Raw genomic sequence first — 10,090 nt, 5'->3', positions numbered from 1 at the left:
AAATTCAATAAAGAGCTGGCAACATTCAGAGGTTTTGATCCATAATGACCTTTGCCAACACATTGTTGCAGTAAATTTGTCAGCTGTACAGTAATGATGGAGATCTTCTGTTCAACCACATGCCAAAGGTGCTCTGTTGAATTAGTGCTTGTCGAGGAATGTGAGTAGAGAAAATGCATTATCATGCTCAAAAAACTGGTTAGACAGAATCTGAACTGTGTGACATGGTGTGCTATCTTTCTGGGAAATGGGAGGAACATGCTCAGCTATAACACTCAGGTAGGTTATTGTGATTAAATGATAATAGTTTTCCCCGATAAAAATATTAGAGAAAAAATATGTAAAAAATATTGCCGAAGTTTTTCTTGTCTCTAAGTGTGCTAAGAAAATATCCCACACCATTACACCACCACTAGCTGCCTGAAAAGTTGACACAAGGTCAAATGGATCCATGCTTTTATGTTGTTTATGAATTGAAATTCTGACTTTACCATCTGTCATTTCATTTTATGATGAAAATAAATTCCATAGTATACAGTCTCACTTGTGAAGTAATTGAAATCCAAATGCTCTAAATAGACACTATTAGCACAAACATTGAGCAGACACAGCGGCCGTGGCTGCCTCTGTTGGTGCCAAATGGCAACTCCTGAGGCTTAAAAACGAAGCCAGTGTTGGAATTAATCTACTTACTCCCATATTAAAAAATATATAAATTATATAATAGGTGCTCTATAACATTGATTTGAACTGAACTGAATTAACTCACTCACTCATTCATTCATTCATTCATCTGAGACAGCAGTTTTAATGTTCTTATCTTCTCTAAGAATATCTAATATGCAATAGTGTACCCTTTTATCATGCTCGTTGGTAGGTTCTTAAGCATTAAATTTAAACCTTTTTTTCACCTTCCTTTAGTTACTTTACTTTCTACCTCTTAGATATAGCGCACAGTTATAACACACTTTTTAAAATATATGTATATGTATATATATGGTATATTAATGCTTATATCCTTACTCTCATTCCCCTTATAGTATCTGTAACATGCAACTTCTGTTGGTGCTGTGCTACTGGAAACTAAATTTCCCAGAGGAACCCACCCGAGGGATTAATAAAGTTTCATCTAATCTAATCTAAACTGGTAGGTTACTTAACAGCTGATCAAACCCAGCTAGAAGACATTATACTGCTTGTTATTTGCTGTTTGCAAAACAGATGAAATCATCACCTATAATTGCTTATACTTTGCAGAGTTAAAAAAAAAAAAATAAAGTAGAAACAAGCACTGGAATTTCCCTGTTTGTCCCAGTGCAGCAAAAAAAAAAAAAAAAAATGAAAAAAATGAGTTGCTTGAATATTCAGAATTTCAACATTTTCCTTTTGTTGGAGTGGATACCTAAATTAATTATTTATTTATTTATTTATTTTAGGGCAAATTGGATTCACAGAGATTTTAAGAGCATAAGTCACTCGTTCAGTTCTGAGATCAAAACACCAATGAATCACTGGCCACCCAAGAGAGTTAAATTGCATTCAGGCAGATCATTCAGGAGAGCCGATATCTACAGTGATAAAAGTGTACAAGATATCCTTCTCAATGTTCTTTACTGTGTATTTGAGGGAATTGATGCCATCCGCATTCATGGTCCAATGTGTTTGAAACAGTTTATCAGGATTCTTTGGATTTGGGTCATTGTGCGCGTCTCTTTGATGTTTGATCATCCTGTACCTCCCCGTCAGTAAGTCAGGTCGAGAAACCTGCATTCCACGTAAGACTATTCGTTTGTAGATATCATCGTCCTCACCACCCCAACCCCAGTAGGTGTTTGGGAACCCATTAATTTTCAAGTACTGATGTTTGTACAATGAAGCGACCCCACCAAAGAAGGTCTTATAGGGTAAGTCGAAATTAAATTTGTCCATGCCTATAGCCAAGTGTCGTGGATTGTCAAAACATCTGTAGAGGTTACGGTCATTTAGGGGAACCAGATCTACGTCAGAGAAGAGGAAGCAGTCATAATCATATTCCTTGAGCGCTTCGACATATCCTGCATTCATCAGTTTAGCCCGATTGAAGACTCCCTCTCCATCTTGGTTGATGACATAGACTCCGTAGTCCACAAGCTGTCGCTTCAGTATAGGATGCAAGTAATAAAGCCAGTGCTTCAAATGCTCGTGCCGATTCCGGAATGGGATGATGATTGCCACCTAAAGACATGACAATAACTTTTACTTTAACATTTGAAAAATTAGCCCGTGATTCACCAATAATTTGATTTGATTGATTCTAGGGCAGCTTTGCATGATTCAGTATTATCTCATACCAGGTGACAGTTCATCCTCTCTCTAGCTCTGTTTGCCTTCCCTTCAAGACTGCTTTCTTTTGGCTGGGAGCAAACCACAGGTGTGTTTGCTTGAAATGACCATATTAGTGTCACTGGGATCCAACTGTAGAAAGAATTGTCTGAATTGGAATGTTTGTAGCTTTCTGAAGCGTGTGCTTTTAGCTCATGATAATTGTGCTCATACAATGACAGACCTCATTATTTAAATGTGACTATGTTTAATATTAGCATGTATGTCACGTGTTATCTTTAAAAGCTTAAAAAAACATGACGTTTTTTCCAAGTTTATTTCAAATGATACTGAATCGAATGAAGCCAAATAAAGAAATCTGTGAGTGAGTTAATCATTATATGATATATATGATACCATTTTATCTCTATATATTACCTCTAATTTCTCTTTTGGTTGGGTAAAATCAGGTTTTATTTGATCATTTACACCTGTTTAAGTATTTAAAATAAACTATGAAAAAAGAGTGCCAAAAACATGTAAAAATAAATACACAAACAAATAAATAAATCCTTACATAAATAGTAAATTTAAGGAAACTTGTCCCCTTAAATGCAAGTTGCTATCAGTTGCTGGTTTCTTTCTTTCCTCTCTTCTTCTCAAGTCATTCACCTACCTTCTGCTTTGCAACACAGTCTTTTGGCTTGAACCTTCCTCCTTTTTGAAGCAAAGGACTGACTTCCTTTCTCACATGTTCCCAAGTCCTTCCAAAATCAAACTCAACGAGGAGTGGACCTATGAGATCTGGGGGGTTTTCAGGGCAGGGGCCCAAAGTTAAGCTGACAGCAGATGGTGTCGGTGCCATCTCACTGCTTTTGTTTGAGGCTTTGATCCTCCTCTCCAACAGCTTCGCGACTTGCTCCTTTACCATCCCTGAAAATGTTTTGTTTCCCAGTGTCAAAATATGTTTCTCAGGAACAATAACCCCAAAGCTTCTTCTGGAGTAGAATAAAACCAGCACAAAACATGCGACACTAACAAAAGAAAAAAGTACTAGAAAATTAAATAATCTTTTGGAGTTTCCTGCCATCTTTTATCTTGCGTATACTCAGCGGCTCTAATTTCCCTTGTTACAGCTCAGTTGCCAGCATATCTGTATGTTTGCAAGTCAAAGGTATTTCAAACAAAGAGCAGCCCAACCGGTTTTTATTTTTGCTGTACGACTTCCTTGTTCACGTCACCTTATCAGGATAGGCCTCGCACCTGTGGTTATTAATTAAACATGACATCTTTTGACTAATTTCTCCAGTGTACAAGACTCTGTTGACTGTTTCATACCTAATTTGTTTGTAATGTGAAAGTAGATTACTTCCTGGCTTTCTGAGTAATTCAATAAGAGAGCACTAGTACATTTTCCTAACATCACTTTCTTTAATGTATATCTTACCTCCAAGCAATTTCAGTTAATGTAGTAATGTAGTGACAAGAATTAGTGATTATTATGGGAAAGGTTTAATTAAAAAAGTAAGTTCTGTTTGAAAATACGGATATAGTGATATTGGGGGAAAAGAAATCTCTGAAAAGTTGTTAAAGTGTGCCCTCTCCTGGTTTGAATAATAGTGTTTAAGTTTGAGATCTGTCTACATGTGGTAATTTCTGTAATCCTCTGGATTGTCGCTGATAAGTATCCAATGCTGTCATGGTCCGGAGTCTGCGACTCCGTGTTTATGTTTAGTTTATTAGTATTCTGTGGTTTTGGTTACCTTGGGTGTTTGTACTCTTCTGTTTCATGGTTCATGTTCCTATGTTCTGTGTCCCCCAGTCTGTGTTAAGTTGGTGTGTTATGTCATTGCGTGTATGTGTTTCCTGTTTTATTGTGAAGGTCTGCGTCTTATGTGAGTGTTTTCACTTTGCCTCCCTAGTCTCGTCACGTTAATCACTCCCAGCTGTGTTCCCCACCTGTGTGTAATCTCCCTGTGTTCTCTGAGTGTATTTAAGTTGTGTCTTCTGTCATGGTAGTTGCTGGTTCGTCTGTGTTGTTTCCCCTCGTCTCCCCGTATGTATTTCCTCGGACCTCCCTGCATCTTCGTTTCTGGTTTGTGTTGTTAGTTCCCCCAGTTTAGGTTTCCGGTTTCATGTTCACCCACCATTGCTGTTTGTACCCACTCCTGTAAATAAATACTCACCTGCACCACAGCTGCCGCCTTTTGGGTCCTTTCTCCAACTCCACACGGCTTGCCCCAGCAAACCGTGACAAATGCTCTAGAAGACTGTCATCAGAAATTAAGAAACTGTTTCCATGTAATTGGTGACAATAGTCATGGAACACTGTCTCATATTGTTTGCAGCAGGAACTCTTTACAGATGAATGATGGGTCCTCTTTAGCAAAGTAATATTGGAACTGTTGGCAGGTTATGTATGTTTAGCATTGTGATTTTATCAGCAAAGTATAAACCAGCCTTTAATGACGTTGTTAGTACACACAGCTCCCTGTTTTCTGAATGATAACATGAACAAAGTCCAGCTACTGTATAATTACACTTAGACTTACTGACATCAGTAAATAAAGCTTGCCCAAAAAAGAAGAAGTCAGTGTTTAAGTCATGGGACCAACTTAAATAGTGAACAGAGGCCATGCTCATCTGAAAGCATAAAAATATTCCAACTGACTAATATTAAAACACAAACGGATGAAATGCCACGGTGTTGAACTGATCCGATGATTGTCTCAAGAACACAGCTCCGTCCTTCCATCTCAAATCACCACAAGCATTCTACTCGACTTCTACTCGACCATTTTCATATATCAAATAATTTCAAAGATGGTTTTTGTGTGTGTGTGAAATGGTCCATCCACCCACTTCCAGGCAGCTTTTTGGCACAGTGAAATCTACCGCCATAATCGAACATGAACATGTCAAAAACTATTAAAGATAAAAGCCTGAGAGTTTTACTGCCCTTTCTTACTATCAGAATGAATCAGGATCTGTGATTGTTGCTCAATCTCAAGTTGTACCACCAAAAAAAACAAATAAATAAATAAATAAAACAAACCAACCCACCACCCCCCTAACCCCCAAATATCTTTAAAGATATTTGGTTGCTTTCTTTTTCTGCATTCCTTTTACCAAATGCAGAACAGAAATGGCCAAACTTTTGCATCTTTAATGTAAGCTTTTGGAAGTATTCCTTCTACATTTTAAGTTTAATGCATTACTGTTACACACAGGACATATGTTACATGTTTCTGTTTGTCTCACAGAGCTTGTTCACAGAGTTAACCTCCTAGGTTATGGAATAAAAACAGAGCCCTGACTTGTTAAATGAACTGAATGCTCTCCCCGTGACCCCACTCACTGGCAGTATATTGAAGGGTAACATTGAAAGACTGGAGGAATACGTTTCAATCCAGTTCAAAATCAGCTGAGTGGAAAGACAGGCACTGTTTTGAAATGTGAGCAGACCTCCATTGCAGTAGGCATTCTCTGGTCAGCTGATTTGAAACTGCCACGTCTTAAACAAGCCCACAGACCTTTGGGAAACATTTTTGCTTCACAGAGTGAAATCAGATACTTGATTCACAATAACAGCACAATTAGCAATCAGTTCTAGTTCAGCAGTTGAAGCTGGAGCTGACATCATCAAAGAATCGGTTATAACCTTTCAGCATATTATTATTGAAGTGGTCTGAGAGGGAAGTGGACTCTTGCGCCTCATCTGGAGTGAGTTTTTAGGGCTTAGAGATCTAGCCTATGAGTGGAAACGCTGAGCAGCCATATCTTTAAAAAAAAACAAAAACAAAACTGATAAACAGTGTAAAGTTGTCATGGTCTCCGTGCCTGCCCGGTCGGCCCCACAAGGCTACATTTGCTGTTTCTGTTCTCTCCCTCTCTGCCTGGGCGGAGCTCACTGTGGGCTCCCGCCCTTGGCCCACACACCTGACAACAATCACCTGTCATCACCAGGAGCACTATTTGAGGCTGGAACACAGATCCTCTTGTTGCTGGATGATTGTATTACTGACGTTAGTGTTCTCACAGCTCCTGTGGACTTGTGCTTCGTGATTTGTGATTCGTTTGTGACTTCCCTTCTCTTCTGCTTCAGACCTCCCCCCCCCGGACCTGCGACCTACCTGCCGTGTGAACGTGTGTGAGTGTGGGCAAGAAGACGTGAGCGAGTGTGAGAGAGCTACCCTGTGATTCCCTGGAGTTTTGGATTCCCTTCACTGTATGTATATATATATTGTGCGCTGGAGCCGTAAATAAACTGTATTTTGGAGACATCTAACCGCTCTGCGCTTGAGTCCCTACAACCAGATCGTGACAAAAGTAGTATAAAAACTATCAATGCAGATGTGGTGGCACATCTTTAACCTGTTAAAGTGACTTTTTCCAATCCTGTGAACAGAGATGGGCAGTAACGCGTTACTTGTAACGCGTTAATGTAATCTGATTACTTTTTAAAAGTATCGAGTAAAGTAAGGGATTACTATCGCAAAAACGGTAATTAGATTACCGTTACTTTACTGTAGGAACGCTGCAGGAGGGCGGGGCATAGACTGCTAACCTCCTTATTTTGACTTTTTAAACTTCGTTTTTGTTCCTGTTGCAGCTTCAATATAAAAAGATTTTCTTTAATTAAAAGTCGTTGTTTTTCATATCTTGTGCTTCTTGAAAAAATGGCTTTGAACTCTGATTCTTGATGATCGCTTGTCTATAGCATTTTGTTTCAATTTTAACCGTGAACAATGAGAAGACAACGTATGGGCTGATTTTGTTTGACAAAAGCGAATGTTTGCACGACAAAGGCATTCAAATACCGAAAGGCCAGTGGCAAAAACAAATAGGAGCTGCAAGGCGACCAGAGGGCTCCACAAAAATGATCCAAAAGACGAAAAAGAAAATATCAGTTTGTCAACACCATGAACAAATTAATACTTTAACACCAACATGTACTGGTCGATTTAATTGGTCAGTTGCAAACAATGTATTTGCAGGGTTCTTTTTTTAATCAGTTGATTGTTTTAATACAACTAAACAACATTTTCAGATATGGACAGATATGGGCAAAAACCTCCAATATTTTCGCCCAGTTTTGTTGTTTGGGATTTTTGACAAACCTTTATGCAATAAACGTAAACAGTACACGTAATTTATGTATTTCATTTCCTACTATATGAGGTGTGAAAAGTTATCCTGAACCTAACCGAGTAGTCAAAGAAATCACAAAAAATAAATAAGTAAAAATTGGTGAGTCTTTGTGAATTGTGGCCTCATCTTCCTAATTTTGCCCAACAGGAGTGGCACCAGATGCGGTCTTCTTCTGCTGTTGTCCATCTGATTTCAAGGTTTGATGTGTTGTGCATTCAGAGACGCTCTTCTGCATATCTTGGTTGCTATTTGAGTTACTGTTGCACTATCAGCGTGAAGCAGTCTGGACATTCTCTGTCACCTAAGTCACTTACGTCACTTTCTTCCCCTTTGATTTGTTTCTTTGATTCTTGATTTTATCTTTATCTTGATCATAACCATTTCCAAATGCCTAAATGCATTTCCTTGCTGACTTTCTGCATTGACTTAGAACTGAAGTGTTCCACTGTGGATTTTCCTATGTTTTTTTTTTTTAAAGGCAAACACCAATTTTAATTGACAATGCAGATTATTTTGTGGACAAATTAAATAGCTACAATAAATGATCATCCAACTAAACCGTATTTTCATTTCCCCCCCCAGTTCAGTTACATTTTATTTATATAGTGCCAATTCACAACAACATATCAGGGCACTTTATCATCATAAGTAAAAGAACTTTAAATGTCATAGATTGAAACCTGATGATGTAGCAAGCATTTTGCTTCTGTGGGAAGAAGGGGGGGTGGAAAAACCTCCCTTTGAACAATAAGAAACCTCCAGCAGAACCACAGTAAGGGCGGCCAGCCAACTGCCTCCACCAGTTATGCTGAATGAAAGGGAGAAAATAAGAGCATAGAAAAACCACAAACAAAGCAGAAATTGAGAGGGAGAGAAGATGAAAAGGTAATGACATACAGTAATTACAAAGACAGCAACAGAGAGGAGTGTAGATCATATCCAGTACTGGTCATCTTACTTCAACTCAATATCCTGGCAGTAATCACATGCCTCTGACTCAGCTTTTGTCTTGGCAGGGAAATAAAATCTTGTCAGGAACTTCAGAAATAAGGGTGGAAAATTTAAATGTCCCAGAATAGCTAGCCATATTGTGCTGAATTTAATTACCCAATTGCCAAAAGTGTATTCTCGACAGCACTAATGGTCTGTGTTCCCAAGACCTTTTGACTATAGTAGATACCTTATTATCATTAACTTGCAGCTATGAAATTGAGTAAGACTGAAAAAATCTAAACAAAGCACAATGACATTTTTTCTTTCCCTTTTGTTCTTTTCAATTTTTTCACCCTACACTGTGCTGCACTCTGCAGTGCTCAGAGGTTAACAGCACAGAGATCAGAGTTTAATATGTTTGTGCCAGCTAACACAACACACAACCATCAATGAAGCAACAGTGGTTCGGATGATTTATTGTCAATAAATGTTCCTGATAATTTTTTTTTTATCAAGAGCAAGCATTTGCTTTAATGACTGCTTTCATTTCAGTTAAACCAAGTTCAACTAAACTCGATTAAAAACGTTGTAAACAGTGACCTCTAGTGGCTCTCATGTACAGATGCCATTCTATAATAGTCAAGACTGTTTCAAACCATAAACTATGTGGCTATTACTGTTGTTTTTAATATTTTACTTGTGTTTTCATTGACATATTATTTTTTGTTTTAATAAAGTCCTTAGTTGTGAATTTAATGCATGCCTCAGGCTCATCTAAATTGTTAATGCTCTGCTGGCTTATGATTTCTGGCTAGAAATCATATATTTAGCATGATGTGCTGGGCCACACAGCGCAACAAGGGTTTAACCACGTTCATTTAAATACAAGTGTTGCCCCATGGAAATATCTGTCTTTTTTTAATGCAAAATGAGGCACTGCTTGGTGTGATCACCCTTCTCCATGTGTCTCCAGGGGCAACCTCAAGAACTGTAAAAAAACCCAAAAAAACCCCCCAAAAACAAATGAACACTGATGTTCCTCTATGGTAGCAGTTGATGGAGCTCCAAAAGGGAGTCAGTCTCTATAGAACCCCATCTAAAATTCCCAATTTTACAGTACAAATTAGTAGTGTTATTGTTGTTGTTATTAGTGTTAGTGTTATTGTCTATGGATTCAACCAACAACAATTCTAATGCTAACTCTTAAAAGAGGACTCTTTTATTTTGGTAGTCTCCCTCTCTTGCCCACTGCAAGGAATGCATACTCCTTTGCACACACCACAAAACTGAATCACTCATTTATATGCTTTTTTGATTTATTTGCTTCTTTTTTATTGCAGGCTTAAACTGCTTGTAACAGTAGTTTTGTTTTGTTTTGTTTTTTTCAAAAGTACTTTAAATGTGAATAGCAGATATTTAACTACCAACTCTTATTGGTGCTTACTGGTAACTGATGTTCCCTCACTATCCAATTTTCCCAGGACTTAGTGGATGTGCCTTTATACTCTATATTATATATTTACAATGATTCCAGTCATAAAAAAAACGTTTTGTTGAAGCTTCAGCTGAACTTGAGCTCTCATATTCAGTCAAAGTCGCTTTAAATGCCTTTTGTTAGACAGTGAGAATGAGGAGACTCACCTAAACAGCAGGGAATTTAAACAAAGGACTCACTTAAAAAAATTCCCAGTGTCCTATAAGTGTA

The 10,090-nt window shown here is 38.0% G+C and overlaps 1 protein-coding gene across 1 annotated transcript; it reads right to left on the bottom strand.

The window, feature by feature from the left end:
* Positions 1-14: 14 nt before the first annotated feature.
* LOC102294101 (beta-1,4-galactosyltransferase 1) lies at positions 15-3,480 on the bottom strand. The gene is made up of 2 exons (XM_042214080.1): positions 2,978-3,480; positions 15-2,214 (listed from the first exon to the last, which is right to left on the bottom strand). The coding sequence occupies exons 1-2, from the start codon at positions 3,389-3,391 to the stop codon at positions 1,549-1,551; spliced, it is 1,080 nt and encodes a 359-aa protein (XP_042070014.1). The 5' UTR covers positions 3,392-3,480; the 3' UTR covers positions 15-1,548.
* Positions 3,481-10,090: the final 6,610 nt, after the last annotated feature.

The sequence above is a fragment of the Haplochromis burtoni genome, unplaced genomic scaffold (genome assembly GCF_018398535.1).
Source record: "Haplochromis burtoni strain Fernald_Lab_line unplaced genomic scaffold, NCSU_Asbu1 Contig_1, whole genome shotgun sequence".
NCBI classification, from domain to species: domain Eukaryota; kingdom Metazoa; phylum Chordata; class Actinopteri; order Cichliformes; family Cichlidae; genus Haplochromis; species Haplochromis burtoni.
This window is presented reverse-complemented; position numbering and strand designations above follow the sequence as displayed.